The 21738-nt window shown below is 46.5% G+C and overlaps 1 protein-coding gene across 2 annotated transcripts in view; it reads left to right on the top strand.

Moving 5' to 3' along the window:
- Positions 1–3155: 3155 nt before the first annotated feature.
- The window catches only part of prkd2 (protein kinase D2), a 59404-nt gene continuing 40821 nt past the window's right edge, over positions 3156–21738 (top strand). The window contains exons 1-2 of one of the 2 annotated variants that reach the window (XM_069909447.1): positions 3156–3338; positions 18291–18429. In XM_069909447.1, the coding sequence (XP_069765548.1) occupies positions 3321–3338; positions 18291–18429 (157 nt within the window). In that variant the 5' untranslated portion in view covers positions 3156–3320. Of the gene's footprint in view, positions 3339–8899; positions 9027–18290; positions 18430–21738 lie in introns of those variants that run through there. The other variant, XM_069909448.1, reaches the window with a different exon arrangement.

Below are 21738 nucleotides of genomic sequence, written 5' to 3'. Positions count from 1 at the left end.
AAAAAGGCAACGAGGTTAAGAATCAAAAATTAGTCAAGCTTAGAAATTTGGGAAATAATTAAGAACCCCATAAAGAAATATAAGCTTACATTCATTACAGTAAATTTTTCTGAAAGACAAACAAGCAGCCATTTAGAGTGAGTGGGAGGGAGAGCATCTTTCCATTTCATTAGTACGGCCTGTCTGGCCATCAGGGAAGGAAAAGCTACGACATGGGATCGTGAAGAATTCAATATCGGGTTATCGGGACCCACATATTCCAAACACGGCAAGAAAAGGAGATGGGGATGAATTAATATTAAGAACTAAAGAGAGAGTATGAAAAACTCCTTCCCAATAATAGAGAAGGACGTAACCAAAACATACGATACAATGAACCCTTGTCCGTTTTACATTTATCGCATTTAGAAGATAAAGTTGGGATAGAATTTAGCCAATCGGGTTTTGGAAAAGTTGACGACTTTAAGTTTCAATAGCGAGTGTCCAGCACAAAGAGATGAACGAATGAGTTTCAAAATAAGGATCCCATGTCGTCTCAGAAAATATTTGTCAGAAATCTTGTTCCCGTCGTTTTAAAAAAAAATTCCATCCAGGGAATTACCTTTAGATAGCGGAAGTAGTTCATACAGGACGGACGACAGCAGTTTATGGTCCGGTTGGAAAATTATGTATTTTCCCTCGAACATTAAACTCCTGAAGATGAATTCAAAAAATTCCTAACCTGTAAAAATGGTGTCTGGGTATAATAAATTTAGCAGATAGTTGTTCGAAAGAGGCAAGGTTATGGTCGATTTAAAAAGGTTCAAGAAAGATCGGATGCCTAAGTTAGACCATTGATTAAAAACCAATATCTTGAACTTGGAGGGGGTGGGGGGGGGAAGAATTACTTAAGATAGGACTGACTAATAAGAATCGATAGTATCCAAAATGTTTCCCGAATTGAAACCAAATTCTCAATGTATGTCTGACAACTAAGTTATCCGATAATCTGGAAGTAAAGGAGCTCCAAGTATTGAAATAAGGGAGAACTTTTTAGTAGATTTAACTTCTAAATTAATCCAACCTGAAGCCCCTGCCTGAGAAGACCTTATGATTATTATTGGTGGCAAGAACAATATTCTGGATCCTTGATGATGGCTGCCGCTCTCTGCTCCCCGTAGATGTTCTCGCTGGTAGAGAGTGTTTTGCCCGTGATGTTCTGGGTCGTGTCCACTTCCTTTTGCAGGGAATTCCTCACTGGGTACACTGCAGTGCCCGAGCTAGGCTGAGGTACTTCATCAGTTCCAGAGCACCACAGGGCTACGTTCTTAGCCCCCTGCTCTCCTCACTTTACACCTATGACTGTGTGGCTCGGAACGACAGCAACACCATCTGCAAATTTGCCGATGTTACCGTGGCAGTGGGTTGCATTAAGAAAGGCGATGAGTCAGTGTGTAGAAGGGAGATTTGGCTGAATGATGCACCAACAACAACCTCACACTCGATGTCACCAAGGCCAAGGTGCCTGATTGTTGACCAGAAATGAAAAACCAGAGCTGGACAATCCAGTGATCATTGGGGGATTGGAGGGAGAGAGTAAATTTAAGCACTTTCTTGTAGGATCTTTCCAGGACCCGTGTCTGTTGGCTGTTGGCCCATGTTCCTCCTCTGCCCCCCGCCGCCCCCACCCGCTACCTTTTTTTTGTTCAGACGCCTGACTCCTTTTTTCGCTCAGACCTTGACGAAGGCCTCAGGCCCGACCCATCTTTGCCTCCTATGGGCACTACGGAACCTGCTGAGTTTCTCCAGGACTTTGGGAATTTACTGCCGTCCCGGCGCCTGCAGACCTTCGTGTTTCACTCCATTGTACCGCTGCCCTTTGTGGGATCCTGCTGTACACCAGTTCACATTTGGCACTTCAAAACTATTCCATTGAGAGTAAAATGCTTGGACCCTTGAACCCACAAGCTTCTAGCCCAGAAAAAGGAATGCTATTTACACTTTGGATGTGCACACAATTGCAGCTAGTTCACGATATCGCATGAGGCAGGAGGAGAATGTTGGAAGGGAACCTTCACTGAAATTGGGACTGGATTCCCCCCCCTAACTGAGAATCTCATTTGAGTTGGAGCGCAGCTCATGAACGAGGCTTGTTTTTTTTTTCAGCCACGTGCACAAATGCAACGTGCAGATGCTTGTCTGGGCTTGGCTCCCCATGTTGATGCACGTTCTGCCTTCCAGCCCCCTGGTCCAGAGCCCTGGAATTCCTTCCCTTGGTCCAGGACGCCTTTTGGGCGCTCAATTTGTTTTTTGTATAAAGAAGCAACTCACGATGAGAATGTTTGGATTTTTGTGAAATCTCTGTCGTTTCCTGGCTCTGTTTGCAACTGCTACTTCATTACACTTCCTAATAAGTTCATCTAACTCTTCAATAGCCGCACAGAGAACATTCCACCAAGAGCTGCAGTGACAACTTGGAAGATGTGGAGACAAAACAGTTATGCTTTACCCTGGAAAAAAATAATCGGCAAGTGATTAAAATACTTGGCTTTTTGTTTTCAACGTGCAGCAAGGGAACGTGGCCCCTGCCCCGCAAAAGTGTGCCATCCAAGTACCCCAATCAACCTGCAACGGTTTTGAAGGGTGGGAAGAAACCCATAGAGATGCGGGGAGAACGTGCAAACTCCTTGCAGACAGTGCGGGATTCGAACCAGGGTCGCTGGTGCTGTAACAGCGTTGTGCCAGCCATGCCCTGTTTTGCGATTCTTGGTCACTGGCTTTTTTTGGGGGGGGGGGGGTTCTGCAGGAGATTAGTGGATTCACTTAAGGTTAGATGGTTATGGGATCGCATCCCAATTGAGCGTGCGAGGTGTGAAGTAGCGGTTTAGTGCAGCGCTGTTACAGCGCCAGCAACTGGGACCAGGCTTTGAATCCTGTGCAGTCTTTAAGGAGTTTGTACGTTTCTCTCTGTGGTTTTCCCTGTGGGCTCTGTTCAAAACATACCAGGGGTTGTAGGTCAAATGGGGTGTAATTAGTTGGCATGGGCATGGGCCCAAAAGGGTCTATTACTGTACTGTATGTCTAATTTTAAAATTTATATCTCAGCACCTCCCTCCTTCGCTCTCTGGGAATGTGCCATCCAAATATCGCAATTAACCTACGCCCTCGTGCGTCTTTGGAGGAAACCCACCCATACAGACGCAGGACAACATGCCAACTCCGTACAGTCAGCAATGGATTCGAACCAGGGCCACTGGCGCTGTAACAGTCCTGTACTAACCATGCCAAAGGCTTATGGCAACAATGGATTTCTTCACCAAACATAGAAAGTAGCTGGACACATGAAGCAGCTCTTACAGGTAAAGATCAAGATTCTGCTTGCCACTCTGTGAAGGCTGCTACATTCCGGAAAATTATTCCCATTTTCCTGGAATGCATGCTGTATTAAAAAGCTCGGAATGGGAACAAGAGAGTAAAACAGGCTTTTCTCTCAGAGACAGAGAGACAGAGAGACAGAGAGACAGAGAGACAGAGAGACAGAGAGACAGAGAGATCAGTTCTGTAGTTCTACAGTCACAGCAACAGCTGGGACGGGAACAGGACAAGCTGGCAAGCTTGTGGAAACCCCCATTTTGAGTGCTTCGTTCAGCCTGGTCAAAGCCCTCGTTGGCCATGCAAGTGAAGATGACTGGCTGCCTAATGTTTCACTTGAAATAAGAGAAACAAAAAGGCACTCTGTGATAACCTGAAAGAAAGAGGTTAACATCTGGAGAATCCTGAAATCAGTTTGTTTACATTTCTTTGTTTGCGTACATATCTTCTTGAGTACAGTTTTTGCACTACCACTAAGTGGTAATCCTGCCTGGCCCGCAGGAAAAAGAACCTCAGGGTTGTATGTGATGTCACATATGTACTCTGACAAGAACTCGGAACTCTGGCGCCCTGCTCCAACTTCTTGTTTCCACAGAGCCTCCAATGACCCATCTGAGTTACAACTCTCCTGCCTTGTGTTGTCGCTGACAAAATTCTTCACGGTCTTTCAGCCAAGAGCTGTTCTTAGCACAGAGGAGAATCCTTGTCCCATGTGGGCTGTGCAGGCCCTCTGAGGTTGACGTAAAAGATCAAAGAACAGAATTGAATTTCTCCCAGAGAGCGAAAGAGTGAAGAGCTCCAGGCAGCTCACAGGCACTCGCCATACTCGGGGTCAGTCCGGTTCCACGAAGGGAACGGTGGCAAGGATCATCGGTGGCTTTGAGCCGGGAAGGGAAGTTCTCACCGGGAAGCCGGCCAACGTTTGTCCCTTCAACACCACCCAAGGACAAGTGAGATCATGTCGGTGCCTGTAGGATCTGGTGGAGAGGGGGGGGGAGTTTGAGTATTTTGCACAAGACAGCAGCAAATACTCGAGAGGAAACGCTTTAGCTTTTAGAATGAGCTCTGTCACCCTGTGGTTGTGATAGTGTAATGAAAATGCAAGTCTTTATTCATCTGTGCGTCTGGATGTTCCGCTGAGTGGAAATGGATGGAGGGAGGGACAAACAAATATCGAGGTAGATCTTCGCTGGCCGCTTGACTTGGGCAAAGCTGCCCCCATGGGTCAAGCCACGAATGTCACTGGGCATTGATCCTAATTCATCAACCGGATGAAACCTGCCGGGAGCAGGATACTGGTTTGTCAGAATGTGAGTAGAGCTAGATCAGACAGTCACTTCCTTCTTTGGCTAAGATCTCGATATGAAAGGAAGTTTGATAGAGGAGAAATGAAAATCTGAGGGGAATAAAGGGGACCACAGAGGTACAAGAGGGGAAGTGGCCGACGTTGATGGGAAAGGCCTCACGAGCAGGGAGGACGGCAGAGCCGCCGAAGTTGCTGCGGGAAAGAGATTTCTGAGATTGCTCTCCCAGAGAATTCCACGGTTAACGTTGAGCACCAATTGATTTAAAGCAACTGAAGTGCAATTTTATTTCACCCTTTCCCCCACCATCTTCTGCTAAGCCATCTTTAGGGAGGGTTTAATACGGGGGTGGCCAAACTTTTAATTTTTAATTTAGACATGGTAATAGGCTATTTTGGCGCACGAGTCCATACTGGGGAGGTAGGTTGATTGGGCAGCAGGGACTTGAGGGCCGAAATGGCCTGTTACCATGCTGTATGTCTAAATTAAAAATTAAAAGTTTGGCCACCTCTGGTATATAATACAAGGAACACATCAGCCAGTTTGCACAAAGTCCTTGTATCGTACTAACCTATAACATATATTTATTACCTTAGTCATACTAATCTTTACACAAATTTCTCCAAACATTTTCGTCAATCTTTCTGCCTAACTCGGATTTCCATTTCATTCTTGATTTATGAATATCTGGATTAGGCATTTTATTTTGTACCAATGAGCATTGGCAGGCAGCTAATGACCGGACGCGGTGGCGTGTTAAGTATCAGGCAGGATTTAATCTTTAAAAAAAATTTAGACCTACAGCACGGTAACAGGCCATTTTGGCCCACAGTCCATGCTGCCCAATTTACACCGAATTAACCTCCGTTTCAAATGGTGGGAGGAATCCGGAGCACCCCCCCATCCCATGGGGAAAATTCTTGCAGACAGGGGAAGACACGTACAAATGCCTGACAGCACGGGATTCGAACCCTGGTCCCAATTGCTGGCGCTGTAATGGAGCTGAGCCAACTGCACCAATCTCAGGAGATACTGCAGATGGCTTTTAATCGTATCTTCTGTGACCACTATAGGGGGGCAGACATGATTTCCTGGGCAATGTTTCACACATAAGATGGTGCCATTGATGGGTGCACTCTCTGGATGCAGTTGTGGTCACCTGATGCGTAAACTGCCCTTGCGGCAAGTGTGTCACCTGCTGTGCGACCGGACTCTGGCTCTCTTGAGAAGACCTGAGACATCGACGTGCAGGGGTTTCATTGGGTTGAAGGCTGCAAAGTCACCCCCTTTCACTAGTTTCTGGTTTAGTTTCTTGCCGAATCTGGTGGTTTCTGATGAGTGTGTGGTTTCGTAACTGCCGGATCAGCCCCAGATTGCAGTCCAGTGTTAAATTGCATCTGCAGTTTCCCTGGTCCTGAAAAGCAAGTTTTGCTGACTCTTCTCTCGGTTTAAAAACACAGAAACACTGGAAGAACTCAGCCACTCACGCAGCAATAATGGAAGATAAAGATATATTACTGACGTTTTGGGCCTGAGCCCTTCCTCCTGGCATATTTTTACCTCCCATGGACGCTGCGAGACCAGCTGAATTCCTCCAGCATTTCTGTGCCTTTTCTACAATCACTATGTCTGCAGTGCAGGTGTCAGCGTTTCGCCCTTCTCACGGTGCCCAGGAGCCAACTGCAGCAGGGTTGGCGAGACTGACGATACTCTGTGGACACTGGGCCATGTGGTGCAATGCACAAAAGCGCTGGAGAAAACACAGCAGGTCAGCCTGGAGCTTGGCATGAGATTATGACAGGCAAGGTTGGGGTGTGGGAAAGAGTTCCTTGGTCCACATAGGCAATTGTTCCTGACCCCTTTGTGTACCCACAGACCACCAGAAAGCAAGGGGATTATCCCGTTCCTTGAGAGCCCACGCTGCACAATGTCTTTTTTAAAATCACATAACACACAACATTGATTACTACGTATTGATACAGACATAGTGTGATTAATTATTTATTAAAACGAAACCCCCAACCTCCCTATTAATACCCTCCCTCCTCCCATCCCCATCTACAAAGAGAGAAAAAGGAGATCATCATCTAATACAGTCACATTTAAACTTTTTGGCTGTGAGAACGGTGGCACCCACTGGAGCGGACTGAGAAATGAAATTTCAACACCAATAATTTTCAAATAAGGGCTCCAAACTTCAGTAAAGAAAAATATTTATCTTTTAAATTATATGTAATCTTTTCTAAAGGAATACAAGCTTTCATTTCGTTATGCCATCTTTTCATACCTAAAACCGAGTCAGATTTCCATGTAATAGCTAAACACTTATTAGAAACCGCCAAAGTCAGACGTAAAAAATTCAATTTGATTCTTAAAGCTATCGACTTAATATCTCCTAATAAAAACAACAATGGATCAAAAGGTAAATTCACTTTTAACACCCGTTCTACAAATAATTTAATTTGTAACTAAAAACTTTTAACCTTAGGACAGTTCTAAGTCGAATGGTGGGGGGGGAAAAAAGTTCCTATTTCTTGACCACACCTAAAACATAAATCTCAAGAACTAAGTTGAAAAATTTTCAATTTATGGGGAGTCAAATACAATTGATGCAAAAAAAATTATATTGTACTAACCTATAACGTACATTTATTACCTTAGTCATACTAATCTTTACACAAATTTCTCCAAACATTTTCGTCACTCTCTATCTAAATCGGATTCCCATTTCATTCTTGATTTATGGCATTTTATTTTGTAGCAGCTTACGCTGCACAGTATGTTGATAGAGTTTGAAGATGGATCAAGTGTATACCATCCATCACAGCCCATTTAAGAAAAGCTTGACAATTCTAAAGCACCATAACATGAGTCTTCACAGTCAATGAAATACTTCTGAAGTGTTAAAAGAGCAAGAAATGAGGTAGCCAATTTGCTGGAATTAAACTGCTGGAAACATCCATGTTACATTGTGACTGAACCAGCAATCAAAGTAGCGGCTCGCTAGCTGAGGAACCCATACAGCCTGTGGGCTGCTGGCGACCTGCAGTCAAAGGGCTCTCACAGGCTGGCTGTGAGGAACCAGATCTCGAGTTTATTGTCGGGGTACACACGTGACATCACATACAACCCTGAGATTCCTTTTTCCCGCAGGTGTGGCAGAATCACCACTTATTGGTAGTGCGAAAAATAAACTGTACACAGCGTAAACAATTAAAAGAACTGTAAACCGATAATGAATGTAAACACACTGTCTGCAATACAGAGAGAATGAAAAGAAAATGAAGTAAGGGCCCTTAAATGAGTCTGTTGTTGAGGAGTCTGATGGTGGAGGGATAGCAGCTGTGTCCTGAGCCTGATGGTACGAGTCTTGTGGCACCGATACCTCTTTCCTGATGGCAGCAGCGAGAACAGAGCCTATGCTGGTTGGTGTGGATCCTTGACGATTGCTGCTGCTCTCCGACGGCGTCGTTCCCCATAGATGCACTCAATAGTGGGGACTGGGGAGGATTTTTGCCTGTGACATCCTGGGCTGTGTCCACTACCTTTTGCAGGGCTCTACGCTCGGGGTATACTGGTGTTTCCGCACCAGACTGTAAAGCAGCCAGTCAGTGCACTTTCCACCACGCCTCTGTAGAAATTTGCCAGGGTTTCTGATGTCGTACCAAACCTCCGCAAACTCCTGAGGAAGTTGAGGCGCTGACGTGCGTTCTTCATGATGCTGTTGGTGCGCTGGGTCCAGGAAAGATCCTCCAAGAACTTAAATTTTTTCAACCTCTCCACTTCTGATTCCCCCAACGATCGCTGGATCGTGCACCTCTGGCTTGGCTTTTGGTGCACCGTTCAGCCAAGTTTTCAATCTCCCTCCTGAACGCTGACTCAGCCCCTTCCTTTATACAACCCACTACCGTGGTATCGTTGGCAAATTTGTAGCTGGTGATACTGTCATACTGAGCCACACAGACGCAAGTGTAAAGTGAGTAGAGAGGGGTGGGGACTATGAACACACCCCTGTGGTGCTCTGCTACTGATGGAGATTGTGGAGGAGAGGTTCTTGCCAATCTTCACTGATCGGGGTCTGGAGGTGAGGAAATCCAGGATCCAGTTACACAGTGGGGTGTTGAGGCCCATGTCTTGGAGTTTGCTGATCAATTTTGAGGGGACAATAAATGTTAATTGTTGAACTGTAGCCTGGATTCCAGAGGACTTTGGACGCCGATGGCCTCCTGATCATATCGAAGATTTGGATCTGGAACTCGGGCTTCCGACGGATCGGACAGGAGTCTGTGCAGCTGCGGGAGTGACGAAGGACACTCGGCGACTCTCTTCTGCTTCTCTTTCCCCTGTTAAGGGCACCAGACAATGCTCATGGTACCTTTTGCCTTGCCTTGTGTCAAGCTTGTGTATTGCATTTTAATGTATTATTTTGCAACAATAACGTTGGCAGTCACCTAATTTTCATTGATGTTGATTGAGAAATAAACACCCTTCTCTCGCATCACTTGAAGCAAGTTCTGCTAAGTATCAGATGGCACAAAGGTGCCACCGTTTAGTTGAATTCGATTGATCCGCCAGCTTATTGACACTTCCCCAGCTCGGCAATGGTGGACGCTGTCTGGAGTCCAATGCTCTGAGCAAAATCCCAAAACTAGATTTTTTAAACACACTATTTAATGGCGTTTTGAACAACCCCGAGCTTCTCCGCCAGTGGTTTTGACGAGATAGGGCTACAATTGCTGAATTAGGCCTCGTTAACAGTAGATAAATCTGACTGGCCAATGCTCGCATTGATGTCGGTGTTTGCGACTGGACTAGAACAGTTTGGGAAAAGTCGCAGCTAATTCTGGAGCGCACATCTTCAATCTCTGACCTGGGAAGAAGTGTGCTGACAAACCTGGGTGCGAGTTTGAAATCCTTCCAGTTTGGGATCCTCCCCCAGACCTAGAACCATAGAAGATTACAGCACAAAAGCAGGCCCTTAGTCCCTTCTGGCCTAGTCCCTCTCACCTGCACCCAGTCCATATCCTTCCATACCCCTCCCGCCCACGTATCTGTCCAAATTCTTCTTAAATGTTAAAACTGAGTCTGCAATCACCACTTCAGCTGGCAACTCGTTCCACGCTTCCACCACTCTCTGTGTGAAGAAGTTCCCTCAAACATTCCCCCTAAACTTTTGCCCTTTCACAGTTAACCCATGTCCTCTGGTATCTCCCCTTCCCTGAGTGGCAAAAGCTGACCTACTTTACTCTGTCTGTCCCCCTCATAATTTTAAATAGCTCCATCAAATCTCCCCTCATTCTTCTACGTTCCAACCTGTTTAACTTTCCCGTAACTCAGTTCCTGAAGTCCGGGAAACATCCTAATAAATCCTCTCTGCACGTTATCAAAATCTTATTGATATCTTTGCTGTGGATAGATGACTGAAACTACATACAATACTCCAAATTCAGCCTCACCAATGTCTTTATACAACTTTACCGTAACGCCCCAACTCCTGTACTCAATACTTTGATTTATGGAGGCCAATATGCCAAAAGCTCTCTTTATAATCCTATCCATCCTGATTCCACTTTCAGGGAATTGTGTATCTATATTCCCAAATCCTTCTTTTCTATTGCACTCCTCAGTGCCCTGTCATTTCCTGGTTTGTCCTTCCAAAACGCAACCCCTCATTAAATTCCATCGGCCATTTTTCCAGCTGGTCCAGATTCCTCTGAAAGTCATCCTTGCTGTCCACAACTTGCTGTTCCAATTTACCACTTTATCATCCAGATCATTGTTATAGATGACAAATAACAATGATCCCGGCACTAAATCAAAGCACACCACTGGGTACAGGCCTCCTGTCTGAGAAATCATCCACCAGCATTCTCTGGCTTCTGCTGTGTCGCCATGGGGGAATCCAATTTACCAACTCAGCATGAATACCAAGCTTCTGAACCTTCCTGACTAAACTCCCATGTGGGACCTTGTCAAAGCCCTTCCCAAAGTCCAAGTTGACCACATCCACAGCCTTTCCTTCATCATCTTTCCTGGTAAACCCAAAAAACATTGCATTGGGTTTAAGATGATCCAAGTATATATGCATATATATGCCTGAACCGAAAGAGCACTTGGCAATGCTGAGTTAAAGTTCTTCTCCCTGCCAACTTGTATCCTCAACAACCTCAGATCTTCTCAACCAGCAATGACAAGGCATTTGAGTAGATCTGGTCTTTTAAAGGATTGTGTACTGAAGCAACTGTCCCTTAACCCTCCTCGCAACCCAGTTTAACCAAGTTGTCTCCTGAAGAAAGATTTTGGAAGAGCACCTTTAGGGACTCAGCTTTCCCATTTAAGTAGAAGTCCAAAAATCCAGAAGCCAGAAATTTGGACCACCCGAGACTCTGGACTTCTCGAAAACTCTCAAACCTTTTAAATTTAGTGGACTTTCATGTGTGAGCGTGCTTGCGTAATGCCCAGTGACAATTATATATAGTATACACATATTAATTGATCTTAAAGTTGACAGACCACGCTGTGAAGAAGAACACATTAAAATTAAGTGACAAACTTGAAATGGTTGAGAAACTAGAACGTCACCATGAGAGTCAGAATTGATCACCATGAACACATCGCGAAATTCATTGTTTTGAGGCAGTGTAAACATTTATGTAAACCATCTTACAAAATAAATAAAAGTAATGTATGAAAAGTTGGTGAGGTTAATTCAGGAATTTGATGGCGGAGGGGAAGAAGCTGTCCTTGGGCCGCTGAGGGCTCATCTTCAGGCTCCTGTACCTTTTTTCCCCGATGGTAGCAGAGTGAAGAGGGCCTGGCCTGGGTGGGGTCCTTGAGGATAGAGGCTGCTTTCTTAAAACACCGCCTCGTGTAGATGCCCTCGATGGAGTGAAGTCGAGTGTGTGTGTGTGACCAAGTTAACCACCCAATGGGGTTTTTTTCTTAAGTATTGACACCTCCGTGCCAGGCAACGATGCCACCAGCCAGAATGCTCTCCACGGTCCTCCTGTAGAAGTTTGTTCACCGGTCACTGAAGGCTAGCATGCAGGTTCAGAAAGCTGTGAAGAAGGCAAATGGAATGTTGGCTTTCATAAAGAGGGGATTGGAGTATAGGAACAGAGACGCCCTTCTGCAGTTATACAGGGCCCTGGTGAGACCCCACCTGGAGTATTGCGTCCAGTTCTGGTCTCCAAACTTGAGAAAGGACATACTAGCTATAGAGGGTGTGCAGCGCAGATTTACAAGGTTAGTTCCAGGGATGTCATATGCAGCAAGGCTAGAAAAACTGGACTTGTATTCATTGGAGTTTAGAAGGATGAGGGGGGGGGACATGATTGAGGTCTACAAAATCATCAGGGGGATAGACAAGGTGAAGTCTGATTACTTGTTCCCAATGATGGGGGAGACGAGGACTAGAGGGCATAGTTTAAGAATACAGGGTAGGCCCTTTAGGACGGAGATGAGAAAGCATTTTTTTACCCAGAGAAGTGTGAATCTGTGGAATGCTCTGCCACAGAGTGTGGTAGAGGTGGATTCGCTGACTATGTTCAAAAGAGAGTTAGATAAGACTCTTGTGGGTAACGGAGTTAAGGGTTATGGGGATAAGGCTGGAAAGGGATACTGATGGTAATGATCAGCCATGATCTAAAATGGCGGTGCTGGCCTGACGGGCCAAACGGCCTACTCCAGCTCCTATTGTCTATTGTCTATTGGTGACCAACCGAATCTCCTCAGACACCTCACAAAGTCTAGATGCTGGTGAGCCTTTTTCGTGATTGCATCAACACAGAGGCTCCAGGAGAGATCCTCAGAGATGATGGTGCCTAGGAATTACTTCTGAACATCATTTTAAAGATTCTGAGTTTCAACACAAGGTTTCCAAGATTGAACTTTGAATAGACTTTTCAGAATTGTGTCTAAGCTGTAATGGTTTGGGTAAAACAAACACACACACACACACACACACACACACACACACAGAGTTGGGGTTAAGTTTAGATTTAAGAAAGTTTTTATATTTTTAATAGTTATTAATAAATTATTGTTTTGAAGATACTGTTGTCTTGATCAATTTCTATTGCTGCTTGTCTATGACGTAACACCAGCCATTTCCATAGCCCAGTGCGCAGTTGCACTCTTGTAATGTTTTATCATGAGAGGGGTGTTGTCTAAACAACAAACTAGGGGTGCTTTTGAGATTCGACGGTGGTTCTGGGCCAGGGGAGAGAGAGAGAGCTTGACTCAAATTTGCATTGAGGCCTGAATTTGAACTTTATTCTCGATCTCCTTTCGTTTTGGATTCTGAACAATTGTTGAAAATCAACGGCACGAAGCTCAGTTACTTGAATAATCACGAGTTTATTGCTGTACGTGTTGGGCTGCGTCCGCGTACACTGAGAGTCTTGCTCCGGCTAAACCTGAGGCGTGGAATCCCGTGCGGGCTGCTGGTGGCTGCGGTCGAGAGATTCACGCCAGGCGGCGGACAGGTGGAGTCTGGCTCAAGACAGCCCGAAGGGGTACCAGGTATTGGAACTGGATGCGGAGGGCGCTGAAAGCTGCCTGCTCAAGTTGGAGGTTTAGACCTGGGGTTCGGGCCGCTGACAGTTTAGACTGAACCCTGTGAGTCTTCAGGGTTTGCGAACCCACGGACACGGGGACTCTTTTCTTTGGCTTCCATTTCTCCAAATGTAAGAGGTGCTTCTGGAAATTTCTGCTGATGGTGAATTGGGCCTGCCTTACAGCAGACGAAAACAAATTCTTCGTGCTATTTCACTGTCATTATTACAGGACAATAAAGGAATCTTGAATCTTGATTGACCAGTTTGTGAAAGGAATGGTATTTTTGGGCGTGCAGGTTGTTTCCAAAAGGCGTGTTCCACAGATCACTGACAGTGCGTTGTCCTGCTGTCGTCATATATCTTAGCACTTCAGGATTCCAGCAATATTTTTGGACCTTCTTGGGCTACTTCCAACAGGGATCCTTGGAAGAAGCCTTCAGTTAAACAGAATCCGGTTAATTGTCACGAGCACGTGTCGCAAAATTTGCGGCAGTGGTATTGTGCATTACAGGTGGAAAAAGAAATTGCCGAAAACACACCACTTTAAAAATAAATCATCAATGCGTAAGAGTTAAAAGTGAGGTCGTCTCTGTGGTTCATTGCCTGATCTGATGGCGGAGAGGAAGAAGCTGTTTTTGTGTGTTCGCCTTCTGGTCCCGATGGGAGGGGAGTGAAGAGTGCAAAATCTGGGTGGTGAGGGTCCTTGATGGTGGAGGCTGCTTTCTTGATGCACTGCCTGTTCGATTGCATTGACGTGATGGCCCCAGGACAGATCTTCAGAGATATGCACGCCCAGGAATTTGAAGTTCCACTGCTGACAACTAAATGAGGACTGGTTTGCATTCTCCTGATTCCCCCTCCACCTCCTGAATTCCACAATCAATTGCAGTGTTTAGTTTTGCTCGTGTCGAGTGCAAGGTTGTTGTTGTGACACCGCACAACCAGCTGGTCTGCCGCCCTCCTGTGCACTTCCTCATTGCTGCTTGTTATTTTGTCGACAACCATGGTGACATGGGCGAATTTGTAGACGGCACTCGAATTGCGCCTGGCCACACATTCACGTGTGTAGAGAGAGTGAGGCAGTGGACTAAGCACACATCCTGAAGGTGTTGATTAATGCTGCTTTACATTAGAATCCTCTACCGGCATCACCTACGGCTCCTAGAACGCTTCCATCAGCGCTGTCTCCGCTCTATCCTCAACATTCATTGGAATGACTTCATCACCAACATCGAAGTACTTGAGCTGGCAGAATCCGCAAGCATCGAGTCCACGCTGCTGAAGACCCAACTGCGCTGGGTGGGTCATGTCTCCAGAATGGAGGACCATTGCCTTCCCAAGATCGTGTTATATGGCGAGCTCCCCACTGGCCACCGAGACAGAGGTGCACCAAAGAAAAGGTACAAGGACTGCCTAAAGAAATCTCTTGGTGCCTGCCCCATTGACCACCGCCAGTGGGCTGATATCGCCTCAAACCGTGCATCTTGGCGCCTCACAGTTCGGCGGGCAGCAACCTCCTTTGAAGAAGACCGCAGAGACCATCTCACTGACAAAAGGCAAAGGAGGAAAAACCCACACCCAACCCCAACCAACCAATTTTCCCTTGCAACCGCTGCAACCGTGCCTGCCTGTCCTGCATCGGACTTGTCAGTCACCAACGTGCCTGCAGCAGACGTGGACATACCCCTCCATAAATCTTCGTCCGCGAAGTCAAGCCAAAGAGAAGAGAGACATTAGAGTTGAACACATATCATACCGGGATGTCCATGACACTCAGGATGTCCCAGAGTGCAGTCATTCTGAAACCGAATTCTGCTTTCAGATTCCTGTTTCAAAGAAAACCACCAGGGAATAACGACATTGCTGTAAACCCCCAGCAGAGTTGCATCTTCTCTGCAAAGTTATCCAACGAGGCACAGTGCTACGACTGTGGTCTAAGTGGTGCTGCATAACCAATTCTGGTGAAACCTACCTACCTTGAAGAAGGGCTCAGGCCCGAATCGTTGGTAATATCTCCTGTGGACACCGGGGAGACCTGCCAAGTTCCTCCAGCGTTTCTCTGTGTTTTTACTGTAACCACGTCTGGCCTCAGGGTTGCCTTCCAATCTCTGCCTCTCCAGTACTGAATGGGTCTATATGTGTGCTGACAATGGCGGAACATCTCACCTTTAGAATGCTGTCAACAGGGGAATTTCTGAAAGGAGTTCTTTGTCTGAATGTGAGGTTGTCACTTGTTATTTTGTTCCTGTCAAGGTAGTTATCTTTCCTTGACCTGACTTCCCCCTACTGCATCAGTGGATTAAACTATGTCAGTTAAATTTAGGCATAAAGCACGGTAACAGGCCATATCGGCCCACAAGCCCGTGCTGCCCATTTACAACCACCGGTACATTTTGAAGGGTGGGAGGGAACTGGAGCACTCAGGTGAAACGCCCGCAGACGCGGGAGAATGTACAAATTCCTTACTGACAGCGGGGAAATTCGAACCTGGTGTTGTAACACCCTTGTGCCCTACGTCAGCCAGGACTCAGTGAGAAGCATACTAAGTCACCAGGTGATGGATGCAAACCTCCATGTCAGGGACTGCTGAACTACTGCACTAAGAAATGTATTTAGTTTCTGAAGAATGGGGAGATTGCCATCAGGCAGTGGTCAGCATGGAACATCCTGCAGAAACTGAAAGACGAGGACTCGATGGGCCCGTCGGGGTGGTTCCCTGAGCAAGACGTCTGGTGGTAGGCCTCGTCACCAGGGCTCACAGACTAGCTCCAGGACTTGGCCTGGCTGGCAGTAATCTTTCCTGTACAAACAGACAGCGCAAGTTGTTCCCGTGATGACGGTGGTGGAGTGGAGACGGTCCTCCACCTCTTTGCTGATTCGCTAAGAGTGTATGGAGAAGGATGCAGGGGGCTTTGTCGCAGTTCATCCCCAGCTGCAGAGAGACGGAGGACTCCCTGATCTACGGGTTGTTCCCGGGGGGTGGGGTGGGGGCACACACAGAGTCAGATCTTCAGAGATGCTGGAAGACCATCAACCCGGTGAAAAACGCCTTTGGTCCATCCGAAACCTGTCGGTCTTTCAACACACGGAGGTGTTGGTGAGGGAACACTCCCGACTGGCACATTTTCAGGCTGCAGGAGTACACATTGAGGGGGCGCCCTGAGGCTTGATGCAGGCAACGGGGGCGGGGGGGGGGGCGCTGAGGGGAAGGACCGCAGCCTAGAGTCCATCTGACTCTGGGCATTGAGGGGGGCTGTAACCGAGGGGGGATCCCTCAAACAACAGAGGGAGGGAGAAGTGGCAAGATGCTACGAGGAGGGAGGGGTGGGGCGATGGCGTATTTCGAGAACAAATGTAACAATGGGAATGTATCGACACGGCTGACACTTTGGGTGCGAAAAGACTGAATGGTCTTCTCTTTCGTAAATAACTTATTGTGAATAAGTTCTCTTTTTAAAAAAAAATGTCGAGATTATGGAGATGGACAAATTATACTTGAGCTTTAAGTCAGGAGGATTGTTCTTTATAACAGAGGATCGCAAGACCCTCAAGCAACCTGCACATCAGCCTGCAAATTTCTCTGTCTCGGAAATGTGATGCCATAATGAAATGAAAGATGTATTCCTTTAGAAAAGATTCCATATAATTTGAGAGATAAATATTTTTTTAATTAACTTGAAAACTATTGATGCTAAAATGTGAGGTCTCGGTCCGCTCCAGTGGATGTCTCCTCTCCTGCAGCCAAGAAGCTTTTAAGTTATAAAAGTCTAATATTAAATAATGATCTCCTTTTTCTTTCTTTGGAGTTGGGGTAGGGAGGAGGGAGGGTACTAGTTGGGAGGTTGGGATTTTAAAAAAATATATATAAAAATGATTAATCGCACTATTTATGTACTTAGTTGTAGTAAATATTGTGATATTTAATCTTAAATAAAATGTTAAAAAAAAGAAAATGTGTAATGATTTTCATTCCTTCTAGTGAACCATTTTTTTTTCCTTGTACCAATGTTAGAAGCCAAAGAATAACTTTCTCACCTCCACCATCTCACCTATTTATTTCAGAATTGTGGATGAACTCAAAGCAATTAATAATAAGACCACACATGCTACCTGCATGAGAGATGCTTTCCAACATTTGAGAGCAAGATTGTAAACCGTGCTGGTGGGGACGAGTCTGTCACTGTATAATAGTGGGGTGCGGTACTGATGGGGACGAGTCTGTCACTATTTAACACTGGGTACAGTACTGGTGGAGGCCCTAGTGCAGGTAACCTTGCAGGTTGAGTCGGTGGTGAAGAAGCAAATGTAAGGCTGGCGTTTGTTTCAAGTGGAATAGAATATAAGAGCAGGGATGTGATGTTGAGGCTTTATAAGGCCCTGGTGAGACATCACCTGGGGTATTGTGAGCAGTTTGGGCTCCTCATTTAAGAAAAGAAGTGCTGACATTGGAGAGGGTTTAGAGGAGGTTCACAAGGATGATTCCCGGAATGAAAAGGTAATCGTATGAGGAGTGTTTGACAGCTCTTGACCTGTACTCATTGGAATTTATGAAAAATGGGAGGGGCGGGGCAGAATCTCAGTGAAACATCTCGAATGTTGAAAGGCGTGGACGGAGTAGAGGTAGAAAGGTTGTTTCCCACAGTGGGACACGAGGGCACAACTTCAAGATTGAAGGGCGTCCGCTTAGAACGGAGACGTGGAGGAATTTCTACAGGAAGAGGGTGGTACATCTGTGGAATTTGTTACCACAGGCAATTGCGGAGGCTGGGTCATTGGGTGCATTCAAGGCCGAGATTGGCGGGTTCTTGTTTAGCCAGGGCATCAAAGGTCATGGGGAGAAGGCTGGGCAGTGGGGCCGAGTGGGGAAATGGATCAGCTCATGATTAAATGGTGGGGGCAACTTGATTGTCTGAATGGAATATTTCTGCTTCTATGTCTATGTCTCATGGTAATTTGGGTACAGTACTGGCGACAGGGATCCCTACCTTTTGTGATCTTGCCCACTGCCCTAGAAGGGTCTGTGATGTGGAAAGATTCCAGTGCTCTGTGTGACCATCTTTTTTTTTTTGTTCCTCAGTTCCCAGAATGTGGCTTTTATGGGCTGTACGACAAAATCCTCTTGTTCAGACACAACATGAACTGTGACAACATCCTGGAGCTGGTGAAATCGGAGAGCGACATCCAGGAAGGTGACCTCATTGAAGTCGTCTTGTCAGGTGAGACGGAGAGGATGTCTGGAGGTTGCTGCTGGTCTCCCTGTGATCTTAGTGTTCTCGCGTTTGGCTCCAGCATATCCAGTGGCATAAGCATTGAGGAAGGGCTCAGGCTTGAAACATCGGGAATATATCTTTACGTCCTCTGGACTCTGCGAGTTCCTCCAGCATTTTTACTACTATCAGGTGCCGTGTTTCACGCACTAAACGGTTTGGGTCCAAAGACCACCAGTCATTCTGCACAATCTTCCTTTCCCTCACTTTAATTCCTTTCCGCTCCCATTTTTCCCATCTCCCTCTCTCTTCTGCACTCTCCTCTTTATCCCCCCCTCCCTCTCTGTTTTGGCGCTCTCATCTCCCCTTTGTACAATGCCAGCAACCCAGGTTCAAATCTGGTGCTGTCTGTGAGGAGTTTGTAGGGTCTTACCGCGAGGGAGCTTCGGTGTCCTCCTTCCCTCCAAACACATATAGCGCTTGTAGGTTCATTGGTGTATTTGGGCGACACGGGCTTGTGGCTGGAAGGGACAGTTTCTGTGCTATGTCTAAATTTATTTTTGTACTTTTGCTCATTTCTTTCACTCTCTCCCCTTTTTCTTCGTTCTCTTCTTTCGCTCTTGCCTCTTTCATTGCACTCTTTTCACATTCTCTCTTTTGATCTTGTCTCTCCTCTTTGCTTTCCTCTCTTTTTCAGTCTCTCTTTCCCTCACAATCTCTCTTTCCCTTTCTCTCTTTCTCTCTCCCTTTCTCTCTTCTCTCTCCCTTTCTCTCTTTTCTCTCTCTTTACCTTTCTCCCTTTCTCTTTCTCTCCTCTCTCTTTCCCTCTTGCTCTTTCTTTTTCTCCTCTTTCCCTCTCTGTCTCTTTCTCTCCTCACTCTCTCTCTATCCTCACTCTTTCTCTTTCTCTTTTTTCACTCTTTCACCCCTCTCACTCCCTCTTGCTCTTTCTCATTCTCTCTCTCTTTCTTCTTCCCTCACTCTTTCTCCTTCCCTCTCACTCTTTCTCTCTTTTTCTTTCTCGCTCCTCCCCTCTTTTTTGCTTTTGCTCGTACCCACTTTGAAACCTTTGCCTTTATCCAGCAGAGAATAAATGCAGAAGTTTTGTTGGACTCTGCATTATTTCTTGCCTGAGATTTATGAAGCCATTCTCACTGCGGCTGGGGTGGGGAGTTGGCGGTGCAGAAAGCTTTGCAGCAGGAAGTCTGCGCTTCCTCTCCCTTGCACTGAGGAGGTTGCACCCTGCACATTTCAGCTTGTGATATTGGCTCTGGTTTCCAGTCAAGAGCATCGAAGGAATCCATCAACAAGCTTTGTTGCCACCTTTCGAGACTGATTTTGTATTTAGTGCACCCTGCAAGTCCTGGAAAGGACTTGTGTTTCTGTAGCACCTTTCACATCTCTTTGAAGTTTTTTGGGGGGTAGTGAAGAATAGAGGATGTCAGACGTGCAGTGGCCAGGAAGACCACAAGACACAGGAGCAGAAATAGGCGAGTCTGCCCCGGCAGTTAATCACGAATTAATCAGTTAATCATTTTCTCCGCTCAGCCCTGCTGCCTGGCCTTCTCCCCATCACCTTTGATGCCCTGGCTAATCAAGAATCTATTGATCTCTGGCTTATATACACCCAATGACCTGGCCTCAGATTCACCATTTGAAGAAATTTCTCCGCATCTCTGCTCTAAGCAGGCGCCCTTCAATCCTGAAGTTGCGCCCTCTTGACCCATCCTTTACCAATGGGAGGCATGACCTAACTGTTTCCCTCTCCGCACGTGCTGCTGACCACTGAGTTAGAACAGTACAGGCCCTTCGGCCCACAATGCTGTGCTGATCCTTTGACCCTGCCTCCCACATCACCCTGTACCTTCAATTCCTCTATATGCTTGTCTAGTCATCTCTTGAACCTCACCCACGTACCTGCCTCCGCCACTGAGCCAGGTCGTGCATTCCACACACCAACCACTCTCTGGGTAAAAAAAAACCTCCCTCTAATATCTCACTTGAACTTCCCACCCATTACCTTAAAGCCATGTCCTCTTGTATTGAGCAGTGGTGGCCTGGGAAGGAGACGCAGGCCATCCACTCTATCTATATCGTATATACCTCCACCATGTCTCCTCTCATCCTCCTTCTCTCCAAGGAGTAAAGCCCGAGCTCCCTTAATCTCTGCTCATAATGCATGCTCTCTAAACCAGGTAGCATCCCGGTAAATCTCCTCTGCACCCTTTCCAACGATTAGATTTGTTCTGACCCCGGCTCTGAATTCAGGGGGTTTTATGGAAGCGGGGGATGGGGTGGGGGGGGGGGGGGAGGAATGCCACTAATAACATGAGGATATTTGATCGTTTTTGGTGAACTCTGGCACATCAGCTCTGCACCCCTGGATGAATGTTTACTGTCATACACCCAAGTACAATGCACAGTAGCACTGAAATTCCTCGTGCTCGCTGCAGCCACCTCCCCGGGACATAAAATCGACAAATAGGCAATAGATAAGTGAAATAAATGCACAAGATGGGGGGGAGGAAGAAAGGTGATTAAAAAGCTGGATAAATATTCACAGCTGCAGTTGGGGCAAAACCAGTATGATGCCAAGAGGAAGAGAGGTTCTTTTATCTCCTTGCAGCAGGATCTGTTTACAAGGGCTGAGGGGAAGCTGACTGGAGCGTTTTGCTGCCTCGTGCTTTTGTGTTGTGGTTCGATTTATTGGTGGAGTTGGCTGTTTTTTTATTTTAGACTACCGTCTGTCAGTTTGGAGAAGTGATACCAAGGAAGGTGGGCTCTAGTTAAAGTAGTTTCGGGAGAAGTTTTTACTTGTGTTTGCATACAGCAGGCACCTTGTGTGATGGACACCATATAGTGATCTTCCTGTGCCTTCCCTGTGACCATGATAGGCTTCCTGCATCTGCCCTCTCATCCCTGGAAACACCGCACAGCTTCTTGTACGTGCCCTCTGATCCCTGGATACACCACAAAGCTTCTTGTAACTGCCCTCTGACCCACTCGCTACACCACACAGCTTCCTGTAACTACTCTCTGACCCTGATACAGCTGCATCTATTTGCTCTCTGACCCCTGGGTACACCACACAGCTTCCTGTCCATGCCCTTTGACCCTTGCATATCTCACACAGCTGCCTGTACCTGCCCTCTGACCCCTAGGTAACACACACATCAGCCTGTACTTGCCCTCTGACGCTTGGATACCCCACACATCTACCTGCACCTTCCCTCTGGCCCCAGATACCTCACACAGGCCCTCAATCAGCCATTCTCAGTTGGGGGGGGGGTGGTCACAGTACATTCACGGACTGGAAAT

This window comes from Narcine bancroftii, chromosome 13, assembly GCF_036971445.1.
Source record: "Narcine bancroftii isolate sNarBan1 chromosome 13, sNarBan1.hap1, whole genome shotgun sequence".
Taxonomy (NCBI): Eukaryota; Metazoa; Chordata; class Chondrichthyes; order Torpediniformes; family Narcinidae; genus Narcine; species Narcine bancroftii.
Note: the sequence above shows the minus strand (reverse complement) of the source record. Positions and strands in the feature narration are given on the sequence as shown.